At 39.7% G+C, this 27,963-nt stretch overlaps 1 protein-coding gene across 1 annotated transcript in view; it reads left to right on the top strand.

Annotated features, from left to right (window-relative positions):
- IMPG2 (interphotoreceptor matrix proteoglycan 2) overlaps positions 1–27,195 on the top strand; it is a 59,100-nt gene extending 31,905 nt beyond the window's left edge. Inside the window, exons 6-20 of the mRNA XM_065653063.1 lie at positions 2,068–2,114; positions 2,583–2,674; positions 5,642–5,803; positions 8,746–8,804; positions 10,169–10,186; positions 12,199–12,443; positions 13,053–13,135; positions 16,939–17,263; positions 17,811–19,561; positions 20,453–20,672; positions 21,653–21,863; positions 23,820–24,008; positions 24,187–24,385; positions 25,306–25,385; positions 26,846–27,195. Coding sequence (XP_065509135.1) covers positions 2,068–2,114; positions 2,583–2,674; positions 5,642–5,803; positions 8,746–8,804; positions 10,169–10,186; positions 12,199–12,443; positions 13,053–13,135; positions 16,939–17,263; positions 17,811–19,561; positions 20,453–20,672; positions 21,653–21,863; positions 23,820–24,008; positions 24,187–24,385; positions 25,306–25,385; positions 26,846–26,858 — 3,694 coding nt within the window. The 3' untranslated portion in view covers positions 26,859–27,195. The remainder of the gene's footprint in view (positions 1–2,067; positions 2,115–2,582; positions 2,675–5,641; positions 5,804–8,745; positions 8,805–10,168; positions 10,187–12,198; positions 12,444–13,052; positions 13,136–16,938; positions 17,264–17,810; positions 19,562–20,452; positions 20,673–21,652; positions 21,864–23,819; positions 24,009–24,186; positions 24,386–25,305; positions 25,386–26,845) is intronic.
- Positions 27,196–27,963: the final 768 nt, after the last annotated feature.

Here is a 27,963-nt window from a genome sequence, read left to right as displayed (position 1 = left end):
AAATTTGTAAGAGTAATGCGTGCTTGGAGTTAGGTGAATTTAATTGGAAAAAATTTAATCTGAACAACTAATAATTAAGTAATAGTTATTATTTCAGTTCTAAGATTGTAAACAAATAAGAAAACTAAATCTCTCTAAAATATAACCAGTATTCTTAAGAAAGTCTAAATCCTTTCGATGTGTTGGGTTGTTTTGTGTGGTGTGTTGTTGTTTTAGCAGAAAGAAGTTGGTGGGTTTTGAATGAGTTACTTGTGACTTTTTATGTGTGTGATGGCAATGACAGAGAGGATAAGAGAGCACATCTTGTCTAAATCATACTTGCCAGCAGAATTTGGCTTTACAGTCTTGGAAATCATTCTAAGATTTACTGAGGTTGTCAAAGAATTGACAGAGAGTTACCTTGTGCTGTGCTGGCTGAAAACAGGTACCAGTGTCCACGAGATGGAAGCAGACACAAATAACTGTACATTTCAAAGCTTGGATAGAGCTCATCGGCTTTAGTTGTTCAAGAAAATACACAAAGGTACTGTTTAAACTCTTGAATAAGTATTTTCTGCTTTGTTCATCTGGAGGTTATTTTATTTTTCATTAATATTTTGTGATAGTTGTGTAAATCTCACCCTGCCGGTTTAACATTCCCCAAACTTACTATATTTTGGTATAGTTAACCATTATGCGCAGGGCTGGCCTGTGCCTCCTGGGAAAGGATGGGTGAGAAGATTCTTGACTTAAATAGAAAAATACATCAGGTTTGTCTTCAGATGTGTTTATTGGTGAGTGGTGTGGTCTCAGAGGGGTAGGAGGAGTGATAGAGTTTGAGATGTTAACTCAGTAAAACTCTCCTATGTTTGATCATATGCTTGTGCCCTGGTACCTTTAGTAAGGAACTTTGGATCTGGTTGTCTGACGGGTGCTGCAGGCCTTTAAGGGGTTTTTTTGAGTGATACAGAGACTGATTATGCATCCTGAAGGAGGCAAAATATCCATCAACTTGGACTGGTGTTTTGCTGGAGGACAGACTGCAAGACCAGTAATCTAGTATGTGAATCAAAAATGAAACCTGGCAAGGCTAGGAAACATGGCTCACAGCGTATCAGTGCTTGCATATACTACAGTGAAGACTCCTTGCTGCAATGCTTATTTTATGGCTCAAGTATGACCACCAATATAAAAGGAGTTCCTTTAGAAGTGAGCGAAATATCTCAATGCAATGAACTTCAATGATTTTCCAAAGTCTGAAGTTCAGTTTTTCTCTAGCACTTCAACTTCTGATCTTGTAGATTGGGCTGTGTGTATTAAAAATATGATGAACCTGAAAAATCGTTTTTTCTTCATTCAGGAAAGACTTGTTTCTGTCAGAGCATGTCTCTCTCTCTTAGTAACTTGACAGTTGCTCAGGGCTTACAGAATTGTCCCCAAGGAGACTGAGTTTACTGTAAGAGCCATGTCAAAGCTGTTGGTTTTTCTTCAGGCTGACAGTCTTCATCTGATTTTTATCTGAAATGTTTTGCATATTTGGCATAGAGTTGTTTTATGTGTGTGTGAAGGCAGTAATTGGATTTGGAAACTGATGCCTTTTGAAGATTTCCAAATAAGCAGAGTAAAAGTCATGCTGGAAAGAACCCATCATTTTGCAGTGATTTCAGTAGTTACAATGTTTTAGAGCACTAGAGAGTATTTTAAAAACTCAGCATTTTATAGAGTATTACAGGTTATCTTTGTGTTTTATCTCTGGTCTTTGCATTTGCTTCCTTTACAGAACTGCTAGAAGGCAAAATGTATTTTTGGGTGGGACTCCAAGTCATTTGGAATATAAGGAGGTCAACAACCTGGAGAGGCACATGATGTGTTTTGTGATGCAAGTGACCCATTATACAAATTGCAAAAGATAACTGAAATATTGTGAAGCCTAATTTTATGGTGTTACCAGCAAAGTAGTACCATGACAAATTTCTTCTGCAAACACGCTTTTTGGTGTGGCATCAGACTCCAGATAAATAAAAAACTAATAAATTTATCTCACCATTTCCAACTCAAATTTCTGATTTTATTTTTATTTAGCAGTAGTGGGACTCCAACTCCAGCTTTGGATGCTGATGTTACTACATTGAGAGGTCAGTTTTCATCTAACTCCTGTCAAGGCTGGTTCTGAATTACTAGAAAATTAAGAAATTCGATGGTGTTTAGATTTGAGAAAAAACTGTGAATTTTTGCATCTCAAATAATGCTGTTTGGGATCTGGAGATCATGCTATATGCTGACGTTATTGTGTTATTGTATGAATTGTGAAAATGCTACTTGAGAAGTTAGTTCCGTGCACTTTTTACAGCGCTTAACTTCAAGTTCCGAAAAGTACATCTGCTTAGACAGAACATTAGCATTTTATTCTGATTAGTGTACTTGATACTTTTCCTCGGGCTCTTCAGGTGTTTCCTGTGTTGTTTCTGTCATGATTATGGCAATAGGAATAAAATTTTACTGTTAGTTTATGCTTGCTGCACTGCTTCTGTGTGTATCTACATGTACATGGATATAAAGCAAACAAATCCAAACAAAATAATATTGCTCTCTTTCAAACTCAGATGCAGCTGCCAATGTTCCTCCCCCTCATGAGATCTCTGTTGAGAGTCCTGTGAGTGGTATTGTCCATGAGATCGAAGAAGCAGACACTACTGTGAGTGTTTTGGTGTTGGTTTTTTGGTTTTTTTGTTTGTTTTTGGTTGGTTGTGGGGGGGGGGGTTTGTTTGTGGTTTGTTTTGATTTTTTTTAAATTTTGGTCAGCATTCTGTTGACTTTCCTCAATAATATTGTTTGTGGTCATTTGCATTTCCTAGTACTGGCAGTTGTTATTAGCACAGTGTGTTAGCACAAATTAAAATTTCATAAAAACAGGGTGTGAACTTTAGAAAGTTTTAAAATAAGTTCCTGGATAGGTATTTTTTCATTTGCAGAGGCTTTGCAATGCTGCTTCTCCCACAGTGAGAGAGAACAGACCAGTTGAGCTATCAGGTGAGGATTTTGGTAGTGACATGGGACCAGACAGGGAACACCTAGGGCTTTTGGAAGCTCCAAGAAGAATGTGCAGCATTACTGTTCCTATGGAAATCCAAGACACCTTAAAGTGCTATAGCAGTCGTTTTGAAGGTCCATGTGGTATAGGACAGTATAGGACAGCAGAGAGGTGGCCTGGATAGCCTTGAAGATTCTTTCCAATTCTCTGCTCCTTTTTCTCTGCCTACATAGGTCAACTGTTACTTGTCATCTTACAGTCACCCTTACCTTGATATGGAAACAAAACTCCTGACATCATGTACTTAACACATCTCTGTAAAAGTGAGCTGGCTTGTAGAAGTGCTGACCACCACATAGGTCTTAGGGAAGTATTTGCTTCCAGGAAACAGCTCCTCTGGATTAAAGTTTAAGCCCAAACTCTAGATTCCAACTGCAGTATTCATGAGCCTACATGACTGAAGAATATTTTGCAAACCAGTGGTATGAATCAGCTGGCTTTTGTTTTCTTATAAACGTGAAACTCTCAGTGGATTTACTGAGAAGCTTACAAAGTTGCACATGCTGCATATAAGTACAAGCTGATTTATAGTACTGGATTTAACTGTGCACTGTTCTGTAACCTAGTGTGGCCATAAAACAAAGCTGGGCTGAACTGTACTTTCTCCTAGAGCTTTCAAGGCTGACTGTGGAGCTCTGACATTGTGCTTCCAAGAATAAATACTGAATATGAAACAGGCAGATAGCTTCTGACTCAAGTCCAGCGTCTGGCTTTATATTATATACCAAGAACACTTGTGGTTTGGTCCCATGTACACCATTATTCTTTTTTTGAAACAGAACTGCCTGAGCAGAGAACAGGACCACTCAGTAAATCAGAAAGAAACCAGAATTAGCTTGCTGCTGCTGCTACAGTGTTGTCACTCTATACAGTTACATCACACCTCATCATTGCTCTGTGCAGCCAAAATGCATCGCAGATTACAAGACCAAGAATGAGCAAAACTCATCTTCTGCACTCATACATTGACTGTACTTTTGGTTTTGGGCAGCTGATAAATGATTGAAACTACATGGCGTTGCAAACAGCCATATGGTAGCAGGACGTATATGAGTGTCTTTCAGATGCTAACTAGCTTTGAGTAGTGTACCAGTCATTATGGTCCTTAACAAAGTTATCTAGTAAAAAATGGGTAGCGGGGAGAAGGAGAATTTAGCTAAACATTTTTAGAGGGTCACTGAACAATGTTTAAGTTGCTCACTGGTGGCAACTAAACTCTCTGGAGAAAGTTTTTTCCATTTCCTGCACCATACATAACGCAAGCTGCAGTTTTGCTGAAAAAGGTCTGTGTTGTTGGCTCCCTTTTTACCTTTTTAATGAGGAAAAAGCAACAACTGTATGTAAATAGCCAAAGACATTTGGCTATTTGGCTAAAGTTAGCTTAAGTCAGCATTCCCTTCCCTCCCCCACAAATCTCAATTTTTTTGTTTTAGAACAAAACCATAAAACAAGGTCTGTTTTTTCTCATGTCTTTCAGTATACCGCAAGGAATAGCATGCTGGTTGTAAAATACTAGGAAACCAAGCAGAAAGTGTTCTTCTTGTGTTGCTCAGTCATTCAAATTAGATTAAAACTTGGAATTTACTGCTGCCTGTGGCAGCCGCGATAGCTACACGCTTCCCTGATGCATTGCACAGGCGCTGCTGCAGGGCTTCTCGGGCAGCTGCAGACCCGCTAGCTGAAGCCCACCACTTCAGCTCAGCAGGGGCCCCTGCAGATATCCCAACGCCCATCGTGTCTCTGAGGGGATCCTTCACTTACTGAGGCTGAATAACACGGGGAGTTGTTCTGAATGTAGAACTTGGCAAGGTAACTTGTCTTCCAGGTGGAATAGTAAATAGGAGCCCTGTGATAAATGAGTAAATTTGGGGTAAATCAGCATATTGCTGACTGGGCTCAAGCAAGCTGTCGGCATATCCGCAGTTGCACTTCAAATTGCCTCATGAACATCCCACACAACTGGATTTCAGTTTCTAGCTGGGGTCGACTAAATGGCATTGCACTAGAGTAAAGATGTGCAAATGGAAAATAGAATTATCTGCAGATAATTCTCAAAAAATGTTCTTGCTTAGTAGATTGCATCATTAGTTGACACCTCTGTCCCTCAGGCTTCATGACCACCCCATTACAGTGCAAGGTGAACAGTGGTGCTGGTGGCTCAAGTAAGCATGCTGTACTTTGGACTGCAGTTTTCACATGTCATTAAATATGTCCATGACCATCAGTGTGACCCATCAGTAGTGCCTTGAGGTGTTCCTGTCCATGCAGCATTTATGGAGAGGGCTCAGGTTTTCTGCCCCATCTTGAGCTGGAGAAACCTCTGGGTTTGCAGCAGCTGGAGAAGTTTCTGGCCCACATAAGAAGGATGTTTGGACCCGGGCTTAGGAATGTAGTGTACTGCTGCCAGACGGCATACCTTATGTGCCCATACGTATCTAGGGATGCTTTTTACTTGGATAGGTAGGAATCTGGTCTGTGGTGAGTAACAAGGATTTATTTCTGGGAAAAGAACAACGGGCAAAAGAGACATTCAATCACCTCTTGTTTTCTCCCCTCTTCCTTCCCTTCTAGATCAATAACGAAATAAAGAAGCAGGATGAGAAGCTAATGAGACCTGTAACTGAGCAGATGATTGAGTTCAGCATTTTGATTGTTGGTGAAAAGTACAGTGAGGAGCTGAGCGACCCAGCTGCTGCGAAGCGTCAACTGCTGTCTGAACAATTCATCTCTCAGGTGATTACCCTCCCTGACTTCCTTTCTCTTTTGCTGGCTCTGCAAAGCAATAGTAGCACGTAGCACCTGTGTTAGGTGCTGCCTTTTTCTCATGGGCTCTGCAGAACCAGCTTAGGGCTTTTGTTGCCTGAGGCCAGCTGGAAAACATGCACTTGCTATGAGAATACTCTCTTTTGTCTGACATGATGACTTTTTTGAAGTAGCCGTGTCATATATTGTGTGTGGTATACCAGTTGGCAAGGACCAATTACTCTACTTTTCTTCTTGTGTTTCACATGAAATAGCCTGCTATCGATTTTGCAGGCAAAAGAGGTAAAAGTGTCCTTTTGGGAGGACCAGAAAATTATGCTGAATCCCTGAATGGGGACATACTCTAAATATGGGACCTTTCTGAGGAACTGCTCTCTCTCTCTTTCTCTCTCTCTCTCTCTCTTTCTCCCTTTTTCTGGTTTCATTAATTTACTTTTCCTCATATTAGTGAAAGAAACAAAGCCAGATGTTATTAATAAATGAAAAACATTTCCACTTACTGTAGCCCTTTTAAAGACCTGTTTCTACTAAGGCTAACTTTGGCCTTTCAGAATTTTTCAGTACCTCTCCCTCTCTGTCAGTGTTACTGCAGAAGAGCTTTTAAATTCACAGAGAAGTCACAAGATTCTTGTTTGCCTCTTGATGCAAATTCATTAGTTCTTAAAGTTTTAGGACTTCAAAATCTTAAATTTTAAAGCTATATTTAACATTTCTTTTGCGACCAGTCTGACTAGAGTTTATTTCAGTGCTTTCTGATCTCATTGTCCTGTTTTAATTCTTCCGTAACATACTTGGTTTGAAGGTGGGGAGTGAAAAAGATAATTTGAGGGTCCTAGCAAACCAGCCTGGTGGCACTCTCAAATGGCAGGAGATTAATCAGCTGCAGTTCAGAGCCATCAGCCTGTGCTGAGGCAAGACTGGAAGGCAGCTGGAGGAATTCAGGTACAGCAGCACAGCATCGACGTGGAGTGCAGGTACAAGACGTACAAGTCCATCAGCATCTGCCTATTATGTTATGTGGGCATGCCTTGGGTCTCCTGCAGAAGCTGAGCCCTGGAATAGGATTTAGGATATCTGAAGGATTACACGGTGTCCAGATTTTAGACTGTAGAGGAAACTCTGGCATCAGTCTAGAGAATCTGTCTACACAGAGCAGGTGATAGGTGGGGAAATTGGAAGAAGTCACAAATAGCAGAACTGCTAAGCAGCAACATTTTGAATGAATCATCATGCACTGCAGTGAGATACTCTCTGAAATCTAGGCTGCCAAGATAACTCTTGCTTTTCATTTCTGCCCAGGATCAGCAGTGCATGTGAGCACATTTTAAACCCCTGCAGCCTCAGAAGGGTTCTTAAATACATGCTTAAATCCCATTGGAGTCAGTGAGAATGAACCACGGTTTAGATGTTAGACAACTACTTCAAAGGAAAAATACAAATGTGCATATACATATAAATATACACATATATGTATGGTTTATTAAAACTTGATTTCTAGTTAATTTAATTAAAATTAAATGTTTTAATTTGTATGCTGCAAAGATACTGGCCCACCAACATAAAAATGTAGATTTAACACATGATCATACTGCTGTCTCCTAACTTTCTGCTCCCTATTGTTTCCATTAAGGTTTTTATTTTGTTTATAATGATGGTAATTTCATCACCATCGTTTTCTTGGGGCAGAGAGTTTGTCTTTCCTTTCTCTTGGGAGAGGCACTTGGGACACCATACAGCAGTACATCATGCATCTTATCTATTCTGTAGCTTTGCTTCCTTCTTATTCCCATTTAGTTGGGGTTCTCTGCTGAATTCCTTTTACTGGGACTAACCCTGTGCCAGATCCTGGGCCAGATGGGAAAGAGATGTACTCTTCACTGCAGCCAAAAAGCATCATCACAACTGTCACAAGTTGCTAGTGTAGGCTGGACATCTTAATTTTCCTAGCTGATGGCCAAGTAGCAATGCCATTGTGTGTGTGTGTGGAAGAAATGTCAGATGGGATAGAGTCCACCTGGCACATGGAAGTTCCACTCCTTTGATCCCTTGCCTGGTTTTCTCTGTGCTTGGATAAAGAAGCTCTTGAAAAAAAAGGAAGTCAGCAGCACTTAGATTGTTTAAGTCTCATCAGAGACAGTTTAAAAATAGGAAGATTGGGGAGAGGAAGAAGAATTTGACGAGTAGAAAGTAATCCTCAACTGGCAAAGATCTTGTGGGAGGAAAAATACCAACCCCAAACCAGCATGAACATGCAATATTCTATTTCTTGTTTATGTCTTGTGTAATACAGTTGACTACTGAATTAGGCCTGGATGTGCTACCATTTTGCTGCCCTTAGTTGTCTTTTTGGAGTAGCACTGCCGATCACTCCTGCCCTTTGTATGCTAAGGGCAGCGGAGGAGAGCCGTGGTTTGCACTATATAGTGCATTAGTGGCTCTCTGGAGTCTAAGAGGTCCCTGTTCCTATGGCGGCTGCTGCTCCTCTCGTTTAAATTGCTAAGGTCCAAAGCATTTTCCTGAATTCTTTTTAATCCAAAGAGGTTTGAGAGACAATGGAAACCTTTTGGGAAGAGAAGGGTTTGTGCTGCATAAATAAGAGAAAAAATGTAGTCTGCTACGGCCAGTACAGATCTCTGCAGAGTCTGTTTGAATTTCTCCCTCTTTGAATATTTCTATACAGTTCTTGGGGAATGCTGGATATTGTTCTTCATACTTTTTCCTTTTCTAATAATGAAGTGATGTCACCAAAACTCCTCTTTGACAAAGAGAGAGAATATTCAACCATTTTTCTTCTGTGAGAAATAACAGATTGGATACATTTTTAGAAAATGTTGAAAATACTTCTTGATTTTTCACTAAATGAGTAGGGTGGAGGAAACCTGCATTAATTTTTTGTTTTCCTCTTAAAATAGATCAAAAGTGTATTTGAAGGACTACCTGGATACAAAAGCATCCATGTCCTGGATTACAGGTAAAATAATACTGATGCATACATAGTGATTGAAACTGAGCATGTACGATGGTGCGGTGTGCTTGCACCACAATTGGAAGAATGTCGGGCATGTGTGTGGGAGTTTGTAGGATGTGTTAACCAAAGGACAAGTGCTTTCATGTTGGTACCTCTATATACAGAGGCTGAAATAGAAATACAGAACCATGTGTAAATGTAATCATCTCTCTCCTGCTCCTGGCATCCATCAGAGAATGGATATGCTTGCCTTGATTTTACGACAAGGCATTCTTATTCAAGATTCTATCCTAAAATTAAAAGAGGTCTTTTCTAATTTAAAATTAGTATCTGATACTTCTTCAATACTGTTGACGTATCCTAGTATTAAACAAGGAAGAACACAGAAGTATTTTTTGAAAAATGTCGTGTATTTAATTTTTTTCCCAATTTCTTAATGTTAATTTGGGATGACTGGTGTTTGAAATATGTAAAAGTCTTTCTCTCATTGATCAAAGCAAAGGTCAGTGAATAGTTTGATAAATGAGTTGCAGTGTTTTAACTCTATTCTTATAAATATTTTTAAAGACTAGTTTCCTCAAATAAATTTGTGCTTAGAATGACATTTTAAGCTAATTTGGGAAAAAAAGGGACCCTATGTATTATGCATCAAACATCTGATTTCTGAGTTTTGGGATCACAAATTATTATTTTTCTTGAATAAACTATATATCACTTTCAGTATCTAGTGAGACTGTTCATAAGTTAATCTAAATTGTGTTTTCTTTGAGGTGCTGTAAGCTGTGTTTCTTAGAATTTATTGGCTGGAATTTTCTAGCTATAATACACACAGGTAACAAAGCAGCTATACTGAAAAATGTTTTCTGATTAGAACTCTAGACTGCATTTAGTTTCCAGTCTGGCAGGTAGCAAACCCTTCCACCTCGGTATTTGCAGTCTAATGTATTTCCAAGCTCTTAGTTTCTTTGAGAAGACAAAAAGTTGGTATTTCTGTCAGAATACAAGAGGTGCGTGCTCTGCTGTGCATGACAAAAAAAGTGTTTGTAAACGTAACCTTTAGGAAGAATTAGTGAGCCTTGATTCTCTTGGTACTGACAGCAATTTAACTGCATTATTTGCAGTAAGATGATTCTGCTGATTCCTTGTGATCAATTGGAAATATCTCAGTTCAGTAAAAGCAGAACAGTGTGTTATGTAGCAGAATAACTATGCAACTTATAACCATTTTGCTGTGTGTGGTTTTTCAAATTTTTTGTGTGCCCTGTAGAATGCCCAAGCAAATTTTTCAAAGACAGAAGACTTAAAGGAGATTATAGCATTGATTTAACAGGCTTTGCTGTTTTGTTTTGTTTTGTTTCTATATTCAGGTCTCCTGAGGAGGACAGGTAAAAATTACTTTTAAATATATATTGCCGTAATATAGATGGAAAAATATGTTTAGCTGGAGGACACTGTTTTGGGGATTTGTAGTTTTGGCTCCAGAGTGAGATTGTTATACAGCATAAATATTAAGTGAGGGGCTTCTACCAGAAACTGTGAGTAACTGCTCTGTTTTGATTACGGATAAACCTCATTTTCTTAAGTCCTAGTCATAAAAAGCTACTTGTCGAAAGTCTTCCTGAACATAAGTCTGGGCTAACTTATGTGTAGGAGTCTCTTGTGTGAAGAAAACAAAACTGCTTAACTATGACTCAAGGTCTTTGTACTTTGCAGCAAAGTCTTGGAGAGATATGTTATGATTATTATTATAGAAATTGAAGTAGATAAGAAAGTCATAGTTTTCCAGCAAAGGCAGCTCACTTAGCTACTTCAAGGCCAGATGTGCTGCACTTTTTAGCAGTAGTTTTACTAATGTTCCTTCGCAGAAGATGGTGTCAGTCTGGACTTATTTTTTGTTAGACATATACAGGTTAAGCATCCAAAATTTTCCTCCTTTGGTATTGTTCTAAGAATTTCACAAGACAGAAAATGAACTGCAGCCTTTAACTTACTAGATGTATTATTTTCTTTTGTGTATTTCTCAGCAAAGGTGTAAGCAGCTTCCATAGTTTTACAGAGAATTTTAATTTTAGGAGAAAGGTTAGAAAACACAAATCTCTTCACAAACAGTAGTGACTCAGAGCCATCCTCTACTACTCTGCACTTCTGCAGGCTGAGATGCATTAAACTATTTGCAAAGGTTATGTTCCAAGTACCAGATGTTTTAGCTGCTTCCAGACAGATGAAGGTGTCATTGTTATTAGTTAGGAATTATTAACTGCAACTGACAGAACAGTTGTATTAAATCTAAATGTTACTTTTGAGGAGCGTGCTGTATTCCATCTCTGCGATGCCTTTTTCACCACTGCTGTCCTTTTTTATTTCCTCTGCTGACCGTCGGTGCCCATGGTGAGCCTATGCTGGGCTCATTTCAATGGCAGAGCCAGCAGCAAAACTCCAGCAGGCTGCTGGGTGTAGTCAGCATGTTTGCTGCTTCTGTCTCTCTTGTATCTGGCGCTGGGGTCTTAGAGACTTCTCTGAACAGAGCCATTACTTCAGCAACTCAGTCCAGCTCTGTGGAATGAGGAAAACCTGTCTTCGGAGCACATTTTTCTAACACTTCATAGATTGCTTCATTTTCTTGCTGTGCTCCATGTACAGCCAAAACATTTTATATTTTCTAAAGCTCCCTTGTGTTTATGCCCGATGTATGGTAAATCTGATTGATACCTATGCTGTCACGTGGGAAAGGATGTCCAGACATATTCAGGAAAAGAAAATTTAGAAAATGGAGGTTCATATGAAAAAGCAAAGCTGTACACAGATACAAAACCTTTTGAAAGAACAAATAAGTCTAGAAAAATGTTCCCAATTATAAGCTGTGTTAAATACCATTTTATTGCTACTAAAGACATTATTTCAAGCATATTGACACTGCACAGTGACAGCGATCAGGGCTCTCTTGCTCCTGTGAATTGCTGCCTATATACAGCCTGGTTTTCCTGGCTGTTTTGGTACCTCAGAGCCATTTCCATCATTTACATGATCTTAAAATCATCACTCACACCACTGCATGCTGGTGGGCCCATTAATAATGCTGTCAGAAGGCCAAAGTTTTGGTCTGCTTGTGGTCTGTCTACCATTCACTAGTAGAAACACAGGGCTGGGACCAGACCAGATGGCAGGTTCTGGTAGCCTTTTCCTTGACAGCTCTGCAGTGGTGGAAAACACAGGCAGACAGACACAAGTGTGAAAATAATTATTTTTTTGTATCTCAAACCCTTTAAAACAATGTATTTTTATTTTTAAAAAAGGGTATGGACACAGGTTCTTGGGGAAAAAATATCATACTGTTTGCTACATGATGGAAAACTTCGCATCATTCATCTGTGTTCTCTTTCTCTTTATACAACTGAAGTGGGGTGGAAGTTCACTATGCTGTTACGTTTGATGGAAAAGCTATCAGCAATGCCACCTGGGACCTGATTAACCTTCATTCCAACAAGGTGGAGGACAACTCCTTCATGGGCATAGAGGATAATCCAACTGTTGTGTACACCATCAGTGATTTCCGAGATTATGTTGCTGAAATCCTCCAGAAAAATGCCTTGCTTGAAAACACTTCCTTGTCGTTAGACCCTGACTCTCTCCAGCTTACTAATGGTGGGTATTAATTTTGACACATTGGTGGGCCACACATCTGAAATCTTATAAAATAAATCTCAGAGATGAGTGAATTATTTAGCTGTCCTCTGAATAATTAAAAAGAAAAAACAAAACCAACTGTGGTGTAGCTTGTTTTGCTCTCATCTTAACCAGATCAAGTTGTGAGCAGCAGTATCCCAGTCTCAGTGCATTAGAGTAGCCTCTTTTTGACACCAAGCTTTGCAATATGCAATTTCAGTAATACTTCAACAATTAACAGGAATAGAAGGGGAAATGTGTTTCACATGATGCATCTTGCACCAAGATGACCGTCAGCTTAGCAGCTCTGTGTTGGCCTTGAGCAGCACAAAGGAATCACCTGGTTTATTGCTGGATATTCGACGGTCCAGCCAGAGGTAGTAGAGGACTGCTGTTCTCATCTTCCCTCTGTAATTCCTGTCAGTGATCTGTGGGCGTTTCCAGAAACAAAACCTCTCTGGCAAACTTTTTGAAAAGATTTTACTTGCAAATCTGAGATGAGCGAAGGGATTTTCAGTCAGTCTTCCAAAATAGCTTCCTTACACTGCTACTGCAGCCTTTATATCCCAAGTATTTATATTTCCACAGTGAAAGAAATACTACACCCGACAGCAGAAGACCCATCCTGGATTACTGAGCACTCAGTTGTGCTGGAACGCCCAGAGTTCGATGTGAGTATGGTTCTGAGCAGTGGCCTTTGAACACATTTGAACAGCTTAACTCAGCAAGGTGGAATTACCGCCAGCACACAGAGCTTCTCTATCCTGTTGATGGTGCAGAATCAGTAGTAATAAAAGCACACCATATACTGGAGAAAAACCTCTGGCGAAATCTTTCATCTGATAATGTGATACCTGTTGCACAAAAATTTTCTATGATCATCTTCTATTACATAGCAGTACTGTGTTCCTGGGTGTCCACCCAGGTCTTGCTTCTTAGGCTTCCTTTGTCTGATTCTTTCATAATGTTTAAGCTGTAACTTGCTCTAAAGACATGATTCTTCCCACAATATACCTTTCTTTGGAAAGCAAGGAACAGATGTAAGTAGTAAGGCTGGCAGCTAGAAGAGATAAAAGGGTCAGTTTCATATGCTCCTTTTGTTATCGTATTGCTTTCACTGGAAGTTCTCAGTTCAGTTTTAAAGTGATGTCCATCCCCTTAATTCCAGCAAAGGAAACAAAGAAAAATAAAAGCCAGTGGTTACTTTTTTTTTTCCTTTTGAAATCATAATTATCTCATCTGATTACCTCTTGAAGAATCAAGGATATAGACTAAAGTTCCCCATTGGACAGAAGACTTAGTATCCCTGTAGCGTTACTATCCCCATGTCTGTAGAATGCAATGGGGCTTTAAGCAGAGATACCAAGTGAGGTGCCAGCAAGGCCGAAATCAAGTTAATTAGTTCTGCCAAGAGCTAGAATTTCTGAATAGTGGAGCATTGTCTGGGCTTAAGGATTTATCCAGTAAGTTTCTGCTCTGCACTCTGTTGTGTAATGCAGATGTGCCTTCCAAGAAGAAATGAGCTCAGTTCATGCCATAAAATACAAATCTACCTATGCTTGATGCTAGGCTTTCACGAAGTTCATTATGAGATAATATTGTGAACACAGACACATTTAATTTCAAACCAACTTCTGAAATCTTTATGGAAGCAAAATTCTCAATGACTTCACAGAACCCAAATATTCTTATTAGAATGGTCACCAGTGTAATATCCTTAGTTTCCTGCTAGTTTCCCCTGCATTTTAAAAACTAATAATTGATATCTAAAATGCAAATTCATATGGATTTGCCATAAATGGCTTAAACATGGTGTGGATAAACACGAACTTAAGTTAACTTTCAGGAAACGGTTTTCTCTTTACTAGAGCTATCTAACTAGAGTAAAATGTTGCAGATGCTTTTTTTTAGTAAGACAAAGAATTCTGCCCTCTTTACACTCTATCTGTGGATACTCTGGCAGATGTGCAGGCAAGAAGATTTTAGAGTAGAATTAGCTTTGCACTAGTTTTAAACCCATTTTAGGGACTAGTATGTGCAAGAAAAATTTCTGGAAGTTATGTTTTCTAATCATGGACTATGAATAATAATGTCATCTATGTCTTCAGTCAAGAACTCCGGTTATGTGAAAGATATTGACTACATCCAAAAACCAGCTGTGTACAATCTGTAATACAAAGATGATTTGGGAAGTAATTTCAGATAAATTTCAGAAAAATCATAAACATGCTTAAATGGTAAACAAGGCTGAAATGATTAGTCAGTTGCTTCCATGGATGTCAAACCTTTATGGTTCAGGTACGTACTGTTAAGTTGAACTGTTTCCTATGAAAAAGATTTTTGCTATCATTTTTCCTAGCTGATTTGAGAATAAGTTGGATTTGTATTATCATACATAGTCATGACATAATGTGGGACTATCATGACTTCACCATCTAATTGCTACCAGATGGTACCAACTAATCATTAATTCTTTCCTTTGAGTTTTACAGATCTCTTAAAAAGTGAAGAAAAAAACTATCAAGTCTAGTTTTTGAAATCTGTATTTTCTTGTTATTTCTCTCGAGCTGTAACAGGTAGAATGCTCTAGCGTGCTGAATACAATGCCCTTCTGGCAGCAGAAAATGGAAAATCAGGGAGGTGGTTCTGTGTTTGCAGTCATCTGTCATATTTGTAAGCCTTTCAAAAGACGTTAGCAAAAAACAGAACTTGCCAATATGATATTAAACTTGTTAATATAATATATTGCACTGTAACAAGAACCTTTGAATAATGTTAGTTGTCATAGCAACATCTATCCACATTCAAATAAATGATGAAGTGCAATCCCTGGCAACTGAATGTTCACATTAAAAAAAATGTATTGAGAAGCTATTGCTGGTAGTCATTATTCATTCTTTATGGAATTTATATGTGTCATTTGTTTCTAGTCTTGTGCAGTAACTTTTTTTACAGCTTTATTTATAGTGGTCAATTTTGCCAAAAAAGATAATTGCTGGAGCACATGTCTTTGTTACCATATAATTGAAAAATGTGAGGAGACTCTGATGGCATAACAACTGGCTATAAAAATGTGACCGATACAGGTAGACAAATAATTAAGTAAGAATACCTTAACTGGCTTGTTTCCAAGGCATTCAAATGCAGTTTGAGTGAAGTTGAAAATTTAATTCCCCCACATTTTAACCAGAAGTAAAATTTCAAATTGTCAAGTATTTGGACTCTCCTTGTTATTCATGCTGGTCAAGTAAAAGAAAGAGATTAGACAGGAATGGTGAGCTACAGAAATAGTTACAATGGTTTTGAACTGTAATACGTATCACAGAAACCTGTGTCCACCGCCTGCTTAACTTTACTAGTCACCATCAGCAGCTGGTTAGTTCTTAGTTAACTGCTTCTTCTTGAAAGTGTTTGGCAGTTTTTCATACCCCAAGGTTATTTTTTGTCCTCCTCAGACTATTGCACAGTACTGATATGTGGGCAGGTATCCACGTGAAGCACTGATTCCTGGGTTTTAGGCAGTCAGCTTCCTTTTGTAGCCTTGACCAAATAACTTAATCTCTTCATTGGTTTTTCCCAATATAATTATCTCATGAGACACCATGGTAGTAGATTAATTTTCAAAGATGAAATGTGCGAAGTATTCTAGCTGTAAACCAAATAGTGATTGGGGTATGGAGACGTAAGTAAAAGGTGTGCAAAAGGAGATTTGAAAACAAATTATTTTTTTCACATTTCAAACAATTTGCAAATTCATTGTGCATAGTCTTTGTTCATCAGTACAGCCAATAGAGTTGTTTTTCTGCACAGGCATCTCAGCTTTGACACTAAAGTTATTTCAGGTTCTACATGTTCTTCTTTACATTATGGTCTTTGTTTCCCTCCTGGGTTCTCATATCCATATGATAAAAGATAGCAACACAGGACCACAGGACATGTGTACATTCCAGTTCGGTTTCTAAACTGTTTTATGTATCATAGTAACTATGATATTATAATTACTATATTGATTCTGTAGCTGATGAATGATAGCTGCTAAGACCTCTTCATGCTTTAGGAAGGCAGGCACTACATTTATCTTTGGCTTAATTAGAAATGGACAGATCCATTTTTTTCAGTATAGGAAAGGAGATGGGGTGGGTATGGATGGTATATCTCTAATTGAAGCTGAACTCCAAACAATCTGAATGGCTTCTTTCCTTTTTTAGTGGACATGACCAGACATGAAATGTATGTCACAGTGATGTGCATTTTATGTATACATTGCACATGATTAGCAAAGGGTATATATTTTTCAGTCCTCACAGTTTGGCCCCTCCTACTCCTGTGCATTACTTTCTCACAGAGGAAGGAGGCAGCAATACCAGATTTTGCTGTTGGCTGCTGCTGACACCTTCTGTGTGCTCAGCCCAAGGTGGACAGCCAATGCTTCCCCTGTAATAGTCAAAATATTAATAGTGGGTTTATGTTCCAGGACAGCACCTTTTTAGCTGAACGGCCTTCAGCAGATGAATCAACTGTCAGCAATACCTTGCCCTTTGATTTCATCAAACCAGATTCCACTTCAGAGAGTGAACAGTCCAATGACAATGAAATCTGGCCAAGACCAGAAAGTCTGGACTCTCGGGCCAGTTTGGCACCTGAAGCTCCGCTCTCCTCAGAGGCTGACGTCACTTCTTTGCCTGATGGACTGAATTTAGAGGATGGGAATCGGACTCCTCGTTTGGTCACTGCACCAGTATTAGAGCGTGATTCTGTGGACACTCTGGAATGGCTTCCAGTCTCCAATTCTTTAGATGGTAAGTTAATGCCATTAACTGAAGCTTAAATTTGGATGCCAGTGCTTCTTCATACTCACCAAAGGTATAGTTCACCAAAATGACTTTTCAGAAAGGTCTAAAAGTTTGTATATGTTTCTCTGATAGTTTTTACCTTTCCTGTGTGTATGTGTCCAGGAACAATATGCTAAGGTAAAATGGTTGTAACAGCCAATTATGCCTGTTTACCCCTTCAGGAAATAGTACACACATGAAACTTGTGTAATTGTACAGAAGTATTTTCATACAGGGCATGTTTGGGTGATAACTGATCTCTGAAGCAGAATGACTACCCTAAGGATGTGTCACACAGTTACTGCTTCACTGCTTACTCTGCAGTCTTGACTTGGCCCATAGAATATCTGAATGAAAAGTGGGTTTGGTCAACAGGGGTCCTCAGGCTTTTGCATACAAAGGCCAGGAGATATCATGGGAAACATGCTGAACACAGATCTACAAGCAATAAAATGAATGGAATTTGACACCTTTTATCATAAACAACTAATTGGAAATTTGTTTTCATTTTTAGTGTTTGAAGATACTGGACTATCTGAAGAATTTCTTTTGCCTTCAAGTCCTCCTCACCTTGTGCCTGAAGAACCTCCATCTACAGATGATTATGCAGTTCCTCTGCTTTCTGCACCAACAGTGGCCTCTTCATCAGTCATAGAGACTGATATTAAAGAAACAGTATCTGCTGAGAAGGAAGATGTAACTCAGGGCAGTCCTGCAGACAGTAACAATGCAGACTCTGAGTTGCATAAGTCTGTGGAAGAAATTCCCTTTCCCTTAGAAGTACACTCTGTGGAAGATGAAACTGATATATATCTTGGAGATAGAGTTATATATGATGAGGGGTCTGGTTCAGCTTTTGATGGTTCAGGAAAAGAAATTGAATCAAATATTTGGCCTTGGGAAGAAGCAACACTGGAACCAGTTTTCTACCCTAGTCCTGATAGCTGGCTTGAAGATGACAATGAGTCTTTGTTAATCAGAACTGAGGATATTCCTGAAGGCATGATTTTAGACTATATCCTTAACTCTGATAACAAATTAGATGATGGTCCTTCCAAAGATGAGAATGAAGGTTTGGCCAATATAAAAGAAGATTTCCTCGATGAGCCTGAAATATTTGTCTTTCCAGAGACTGCAACTCAGCAGGTAGCTCTGTTACAGACAAAAGAGCCATCACCTGTGGAACCATCTACACAGACAGAAACACCGAGCATGTATGATTCTTCTTTTGTTAAACCATCCTTCGTTTCCGAGCCTTCAGTGGACCATTTCTTTGTAGACATGCCAACTGGAGAGGCACCTGTCTCACCACACAATACAGATCTGCCTGTGGAAGATAGTCTTCTTACATCTACAGAGACTGTCAGTATGGAGCAACCTGAAGAGTACAGTGTAGGTCAGAACATCGTTTCTGAAGCAGTTGAACACCAAAAGGAAGACAGGACAATGGTAGAAGAAATATTCACAGTAGAGCAGACAGATGTAACTGAAGCTGCTACAATAGGCCACTTGGACACAAGCTCTTCCGAAACTATCCTGACTGCAGATCCTTCTATGGTAAACCCTGATACTTCCACAGAAGAGCAGCAAACCCTAGATTCATCATTGGCAGGCCAAGACACTACTGGATCAGCAGTGAAGAAACCAGCTGATATTTGGCCTACTGACAGAGCACCAGAAAACTCATTGGATCAGACAGAGCAGTCAGCAATGCCAGCTGCTACTCAAGTTGCGACTGCAGCTCCTCCTGTACTAGATCAGACCACTGTTCTAGATGGCTTTGCCATACAGCGTGGTACAGACCATGACATGCATGGTTCCATGAGCTTCAGCACTGTTATGAACCCTCGTGTAACAGTGAGTGTAAAAACAAGCACTGTTGAGCTTCTGTCCCATCTTCCTCCTGTGGGATCCACAGTGTCATCGTCTGTAGCTACCTCAACAAAGCTGGGAGATGGAACAAGGAGAATCCTGGATGTTTCAGTGGACCCGGATCGTGTGAGCACTGTCCACTTTTCTCCTGAGCTGACTGAGGGGGGAAGGAGCGTGACTGAAAGTCATGTGGAGCTAACAACTCGTGTCCAGTCCACAGAGATGGCCAGCGTGGCTTGGGCCACACATGAAAATCGCAGTAGTACTCCCATCCCATCACGAGCTCTAGTTGTGTTTTTCAGCCTTCGGGTTACAAACATGATGTTTTCAGAGGATCTGTTTAATAAAAACTCCCCTGAATACAAAGCGCTGGAACAGCGATTCTTGGAACTGGTAAGAATCACTTCTATGTTCAGTGTCCACTGCCAGATTGACAAAAGTTGTTGGTAAATAATAGTTTGTTGGCTCTCTTTTGCAGAGAGCAGCTCAAGACTGGTGTTTATAGATACTGTGTTATCTCCATGGGAAAATTCTGCCTTGAAATGGGTGGGGTAGGGTGTGGTGTTTCTTTTATTCAGTCAGTAGTCTCTCCAAAGTGTAACTTTTTAACCCTATGGGCCAGATGCTCAGCTGGTGTCAATAAATGTAGCAGTGCAGCTGAAATCACCACAACGCCACCCCTTACTTGCTTCTAGAGTGCTCTGCATTTAGCCTATAAGGAGAAAGTAAATAAATGGAGGCTGTGACAAGGTAACTTTTCTGCAACACATTCAACCCATCCTAAGTACAAGGTAGTTCCAGGAACTACGCTGTTCCTAAACTGATGACTAGCAAAGCCTCACAGGAGTTATACAACAAAACCTGTCAACCTTTAACTGGGAAATTCTCCTCTCCTGACTGAAATGAATATTTTGTTGTGGAAGATGAAGGGAGTAAAGGAGAGAGGGAAGGAGGACATGCTCGAAGGAAATACCCCGTGAAACAGCAAGTGTGCTGGGTGCTTACATCAAGGGAGAGCACCATGTATGTCCCAGGAACTGTATTTCTGAATCGCAGATTTTTGGAAACTGCCTGAAAATTGGTGTACTCCTCTTAAGAGATGTCTGAAGTACTCAGGGTCCTGGCAAGCTGCCAGCATGAGCCTCCACTGGGTAAAGTTTTAATGCCCTTGCTGGGGGATTTGGATAAAATAAATCACTCCTGCTCTCTGAAGCAATAACAGTGCAACTGGCTTGAGTAGAAATTCAAAGATTCAGCTTTTTTGTCACATCCGTTGTGTTGCAGCTGGTGCCCTATCTTCAGTCAAATCTGACGGGCTTCCAGAATCTGGAAATCCTGAACTTCAGAAATGGCAGCATCGTGGTGAACAGTCGAATGAAATTTGCCAAACCTGTGCCTCGGAATGTCACCAACGCTGTGTACTTGATCCTGGAAGACTTCTGCAACACCGCATATCACACCATGAACCTGGCCATCGATAAATACTCCCTGGATGTGGAATCAGGTATGGATGGCAGGAAAATGCAGTTTGGAGCAAGGGATTTAGAGCAACTTCTGCTTTAAGAACTTACTAAGGATCCCAGCGGCTCAGAGACTGCCTGCTGCTTTTCATAGGCTGGGCTTTAGAAAGACAGTCTTTTACAGAGTTCAAAGAAACAAAAAATCTGTCAAGGAACTAGAGACAAAAGTCAAAGTGGGACCTAAAGTGGGCAAACTACATGGGTCTCATACAGAAATATGGGCACAAAGCCGGCTCGTGTAATACGCTATATAATACTGCTGTGCCTTCACTGGGGAGTGAGGGGGAAGGCTGGTCAGTGAGAACAGTGGTGCATGTGATCTTTCCCACAGGTGGTAGTGCAGCTGCCAGGTAGGCATCTGCACAGGTAGCAGCTGCTGCCTTACTCTTGTAGTAAGGTCTTGGTTGCATGAAAAAGTTACAGGCCTTCTTAGTTCACTCCTCTGATACAGGGAGAAAGTTTTTTCCCTGGCCAAGTAGCAAAGTAGAGATAGCTCAAATGCTTGTGTTCCTTGCAAAGGTGAATCACCTCACAGTAGATGCTGAGTGTTTGAAGTCCCCTTGCCCTTCCCTATATACTGCATTGATTTTTCTATAAAAAGAAATACTGGAGATCAGCTGTGTTTTACTCATTTGCAAAATATAGTTCCAGCAGACAAGAGAACATCTGAAGTACTGCACATTCCAGTAAGAAAAAGAATACTTTATTCTTGCTTTTTTGATTGGCTTGTTGGGTGGTCTTAGCCGCACCACTGACATGCACTGTGCAGACAGAGATGAGCAACGCTTCTGAGTGCTTATTCACCTTAGCAGACCCTTTTGTTACACTGGAAAGACACATACTGGATTCTTGTGGGTTATTTTATCTAAGAGACTATTAGAGAAAATGGCAACAGGCAGGCAGCAGTTTGCCTCAGTTAAGGTTCTCCTGTATCATTAATATTTTCTGCTTTGTGTGTTCTCAGGTGAGCAAGCAGACCCTTGCAAGTTCCAGGCCTGCAATGAGTTCTCCGAGTGCTTAGTAAATCGCTGGAGCGGGGAAGCTGAGTGTGTCTGCAATCCTGGCTACCTAAGCATCGACGGGCTGCCATGCAACAGCATTTGTGATCTGCAACCAAACTTCTGCCTGAATGACGGGAAGTGTGACATAAGCCCTGGGCAAGGGGCCATCTGTAGGTAGGTCATCCTGCTCTTTGAAGTGTGTGCTTCCTTTATGAAAAGCCCTTATTGTCGTCTCTCTTGTAGCATTCGACAAGATTTGTGCAAAATTGTGTAAGATAATGTGTAACAAGCAAGAGGATAATCATTATCGTTGATGTTATGCTGCTGAGTGGAGGTTCCAATATTAACAGTAGTTTTCCTATGTATTTATTGGAAATGAGACAGTAACACATTTCTTTAATAGAATAGAAGCATCAGGAAATAAAACTAATTAGGGAAAATTGTGTAATGAAACATACTCCGTTGTTCAAATCACCTTCATTGAACTTTGGGAGCAGAATTTACCTCCAGAGGTTTTCTTGAGTAGCAAAGTGTTAGATCATGTTATGAATCATGTAAGAGTTAATTCCATCATAAAAATTAATATCTGAAAGGCATATTCTTGCAGCATAAATATATTTTAAAATATATATATATATTTTAAAATACTGCTTTTGGTTAAGAAAAAGTCATAAAAGTAAATCCATTGGCCATTTGTGAAAGATCATGTGTGGTTCATAAAAAGATCAAGGCACAGGCTCCCTGGTTCAAATTCTTGCTTTTAAAAAGATACAGATGCAAAAAAGACAAATCCATGCTCCCTCTGACGTTGCACTTAATTTTTTCCTTTTCAATCAATGTAACAGTCTATTTATTTTTTAAAAAATATACTTATCAACAAAAGGTAGGAGACTTTACAGCAAAAAAAAATGTTTCTACTAATAGCTATTATTTATGTTACTTCATGTGATTTTTTTTCTTTTTTTTTTTCCTAAAAGCTTACCTAGAACTTCTCTGAAGTCAGTATTATAGTCCTAGCAGTTAACAGGAGAAATAATGTTTTCAAAGCTACAAAAATGGATACTATCACAGATGTACTATACACTTTATCATATTTGTATAATAGTGTTCATTCGAAGCAGGTAAATATCTGAACTCAAGCATGCTCCAGCAAGCATTTATTAAGAACTTTTTGAAAAATATAAATTATTGCATACTACTTTCAGAAACTATTTCAGATATTTATGTTAGAAGACTTAATTTACTGATGTTTCTTATTAATATGGTTCATTGCTTTGAGTGGTCATATGTCTTACAATTTCTTGGGTTTTTATAGCAAGAACTCCCAAACACTCATTATGTAAATATATTCTTTTTACTGGTATATTTAAAGTCAGTATTAACATTAAAGTTCTCATGTTCAAAACCAGAGCAAGGCAGAAATACTGAATGCTGCTTTGGGCAACTATTCCAAAGAATAAACACCTTCCACCGTTTTAACACATCAGAGGATACTCTAAATTGCAAAAAACACAGGCTTTTCCCACCACAAGTGCATTATCCTTTTATTATTTTACCTATCATCACTCAATTCAGTAACTAGGGTTGTTCAGCCTGGAGAAGAGAAGGCTTCGGGGAGACCTTACTGTGGCCTTTCAGTGCCTAAAGGGGCCTATAAGAAAGATGGGGACAGACTTTTTAGCAGGGCCTGTTGCAATAGGACAAGGGGTAATGGTTTTAAACTAAAAGAGTGGAGATTCAGACTAGATGTAAGGAAGAAATTTTTTATAATAAAAGTGGTGAAACACTGGCGTACGTTGCCCAGAGAGGTGGTAGATGCCCCATCCCTTGAAACATTCCAGGCCAGGCTGGACAGGGCTCTGAGCAACCTGATCCAGTTGAAGATGTCCCTGCTCATTGCAAGGGGGTTGGACTAGGTGACCTTTGAAGGTCCCTTCCAACCCATACTATTCTATGATTCCATACCAAAAGGCTGTTCACAACAATGATTAAAGAAAGTTGATGCTTGAACATGCAAAGGTATTTATTGAGGTGACTTAACTGAGGGCATGTCCCAACAGAAAGTTAAATATGTTTGCATTCATCAAAGCTTTTACTGGTGTCTAATTTCCCCATGTTTCTTTGTTGCAGGTGTCGTGTGGGAGAGAACTGGTGGTACAGAGGGGAGCACTGTGAAGAATATGTGTCTGAGCCACTGGTTGTGGGTATTGCGATTGCTTCTGTGGCAGGATTCCTTCTTGTGGCATCTGCTGTCATCTTCTTCTTGGCTAGGACCCTTCGAGACCAGTACACAAAAAGTGACACTGAGGACTCACAGGGGTAAGTGACACCATCTAATATTTTAAAACGCATCTGCTACAACAAGGATAATGCTGTTGTAAATCTCATATCACACAGTTGACAAGCAACAGGTGCCTCCAAATGCCAGCCATCCTTACTCTATCTGCTGCCTTTCCAGGCTGCAGAGAAGCTCACAGTTTGTTTATTGCTCCCCCAGGCAGGGTGACAGCCTCTCCTCCATTGAGAACGCAGTTAAATACAACCCCATGTATGAAAGTGATACGACTGGCTACAGCCATTATTACCGGAGATACCCTCAGCTAACGTCCTACAGTTCTACCAGTGCAGAGACATCCACAGACTACAGCAGTGAAGAGATCAGGCACATTTATGAAAACAGTGAGCTTACTAAGGAGGTAAATGGCCTTGTTTTCACAGTGGCACAGAAAAGATCATGTGAACAATAAGCTTATTCTGCACCTGTAACCTGAGAGGTGGGCCCAATCTTTCCCCAGCATCTGTGCACTGGATAAATGAGTTGCAACTATGGTTCTTGCATTTTTTTTAAGAGAAGAGAGTAAGGATTTCTTTGCCTGCTTGCTCTTAGGTATAGAGAAAGGAATGGGTGTGTTCTGACCTGTAATGAATTTCATATGATGAAGAAGTTGACTGCTTAAGTAACTTCATGGGAATTGGGGAGGTTTGCTGCTATATTGCTTGACACAGCCTGTAGCTTTTAATGCCAATTACCTCATGTAAGAGTAGTTATACAGTGAAAACTTGGCACATCCTGGCCTTTTTACAGTGTTTTTTTTTTTTTTTCTTTTTTTTTTTAAGTTTAGGTCTTTCTATAACCTGCAAGTTAGATCACATCCTTCTCCTTCCTTCCTGTATACACAGTATCAAGGGTTTACTCTAGAAAGCTAAAGAGAAAGGGATTTACATCCAGGAACTAACCACAAATCCTTGAGCAACTGTGAGAGGTGTGAATCCAGCCTGCAGCTGGGATTGTAGGCCGAGTATCTATGAAAGATAAATGGTTTTGTTAAAGCCTGTTGAAATGCCACACTCTGTCCAACCCCTGGTTTTGATTTAAAAGTAAAGTATTGCTGGATTCCAATGAAATGCTTCTCTTTAAAAAAAAAAAAGGCATAAAGAATTTTAGTATTGGGGTACCCAATTTCAAGCTCTTCTCCTTGAAGGAGCAAAGCATAAGCGTTTAATTTCCCCAAACCCAGAAATCAGTTATTTCAGTAGTATTTTTATTTCTGTTTTCTAATTTTAGTAGTATTCTAATTTCTGCTATGTACTTACAATTGTGTTTCTTGTATTCTAGGAAATTCAGGACAGAATTCGAATTATAGAGCTCTACGCTAAAGACCGTCAATTTGCAGAATTTGTTAGGCAGCATCAAATGTGAGTGAAATGTCTTGTCTGTATAACTCCTTTAATGTTTTCTCTTGTGGCCTTTACTGTATTTTTCCTATGAAGGGTCTAGAAATGCTGGGACACTAGAGGTTACACAGAATCACCAACTGGGTGGGATCGGAAGAGACCTCTGGAAATGATCTAGTCCAACTCACTTGCTAAAGCAGGTTCACCCAGAGCAGATCCCACAGGAATGTGTCCAGGCAGGTTTTGAATGTCTCCAGAGAAGGAGACTCCACAACCTCTCTGGGCAGCCTGTTCCAGTGCTCTGGCACCCTCAAAATAAAGAAGTTTCTCCTCATGTTTAGATGGAACCTCCCATGCTTCAGTTTGTGCCTGTTGCCCCTCATCCTATCATTGGGCACCACTGAAAGGAGTCTGGTCCCATCCTCTTGACATAGACCCTTGAGATATTTGTAAGCACTGATGAGATCTCCTCTCAGCCTTCTCTTCTCCATGCTGAAAAGACCCAGTTCTCTTTGAGGTCTTTCCTCATAAAGGACTCCCTCCAGTAGTACTTTGTCCTCCTTGAACTGGGGAGCCCAGAACTGGATGCAGTACTCAAGATGCAGCCTCACCAGGGCAGAGCAGAGAGGGAGGAAAACCTCCCTTGACCTGCTGGTCACACTCTTCCTAATGCACCCCATGTACCATTGGCCGCCTTGGCTACAAGGGCACATTGCTGGCTCATGGACAAGGTTAAGATTTCAACGTTATTTCTGAAGATGTTCAACCCTTTTAAAGTACTTAAAGTAATCAGTGTCAAAAGTGGATCGTGCTAGACGGTATGTTAAAAGCAGCGAAGAGGAATCCCGAAGTTACTGGGTGTCAGAGAAGCACCGACATCAATTTAGGTCCTTAAAATCACATATAGAACCTTCCTAACTCTTCTGCTGTAGTGAGTATTGCCTGGTGTTCTATTTAAAATAGAAATTTTAAAAGCATGTTAATTTATCTTGAATTCTCAACACTTGGTACTAGTACAATCCTGTCTAGTGTGGTGGGCACCTACCACAATAGAAAGCTTACAATTCCAAACAATTAACCCAAGCTGCATGCTTAGATGAAAATTTCCAATGAAAAAGACCATCAAGGAATTAACTATTAGCAAACACAGTCCTACGAACTGTACTCACACCGTGGCAAGCACCAAATTACAGCTGTGTTAGTTTGAAAGATACTGTAGGTACAATTCCTTGAGATCTTGTTAAATATGGCTACAGTAGCAAAAACTTCGTGTTCCAAGATCATCAGCTATACTATTTTTTTAATTGAAAATAACAGCAGTTCACATTTTTCCATGTCAGTTGTTCATTTTTTCATCTTGAAAAGGATCAGTGTCTAAATTTTCCACAGCTGGAAAGTAGTAAGGGCTGCCTCATATAAGCCCCAAATCCAATGTTTGAAAGAGACTAACTTAATCATTGCTTTTCTGTTTTTCATTTCAGGAAGCTGCTTTAAGAGAAAAAGAAATTGGTAGAATGCATGTGGGAGATAAAGACTACCTTGTTGCCATAGCAATGGGCTCAGATGTAACTGCAAAGTTACTTATAGTCTTAACATTGCATGGATGGATACAGATGTTTTCTAAATGAATGGCTAAAATGTACAGATGTCTGTTTATCTCAATTACTTCTGGCTTTTCTGTGTAAAGTGACATTTTTAAGAGGTGATCAGATGTGGCAGAGGTTATGAAAGTTCATTTTTCTTTAACTCTGAAATGGACAGTGAAAGTTTGTATATCAAGGCAAAAAAATTCTCCTCAGGTAAGAGAAGAGACATGCACAACCGAAATAAAATGTGTGTTTAAAAGCCCTGTCTGGCATTTGTCCCCTCACTGGAGGCTACTGTAGCAATTTCACAGGTATAAAGCACGAGTGGAAAGAAATATTTGGTTTGCACACAAAAGATTTGTAGGGGAGCACTATTGTGCTAGAATGACATTAGTATTTTTTGAAATAATTCCTATTATAAACACAAACAAAACCTCACAGGAAAAAAAAAAGATTTTTGTGTACAGGCACCTGATGGACATTTTGTTGTGTGGCATTAGCAAAACAGAGGATAGCACTGAGCCTGCTGGCCCCCCAAAGACTCCCCCAACAATGAGCATCACTCCTGCCTGCCAGGGATGGCACACGACGCCTCAGCCGGGGGCTCAGTGCTGCTGCAGCGCAGTGTGGTGCTCTGGAAGCCATGGCGGGTGGTTTTCCAGCTGTTCCCAACAGCAACACAAGCTGGGGCACAAAGGGGCTTCTAGCATGCAAAAGTTCAGTGAAGCTTAAGTGACTAACATTGACTTTTTTTTTGTATGTAGACAATTTGTTCAATATTTTATAAGTTTATATGTATTATTTTTTTGTTGTGTATTTCCCTACTAGCTTAATTTCATAATGGATTTAATTGTTGAAATAGAAAGATGAATAGTTTAATGATTAAATCCTACAGTGGCATTTGCGACCATCCTTTTAAAAAATGTATTTAGTGTTTACTCAGTGTTGAATTCAGCCAACTAATATCTGAATTTTCTTTACTGAAATGGGCAATAGCCTGCCATGAGCTCTGT

Source organism: Caloenas nicobarica, chromosome 1 (genome assembly GCF_036013445.1).
Source record: "Caloenas nicobarica isolate bCalNic1 chromosome 1, bCalNic1.hap1, whole genome shotgun sequence".
Classification (NCBI taxonomy): domain Eukaryota; kingdom Metazoa; phylum Chordata; class Aves; order Columbiformes; family Columbidae; genus Caloenas; species Caloenas nicobarica.
Note: the sequence above shows the minus strand (reverse complement) of the source record. Positions and strands in the feature narration are given on the sequence as shown.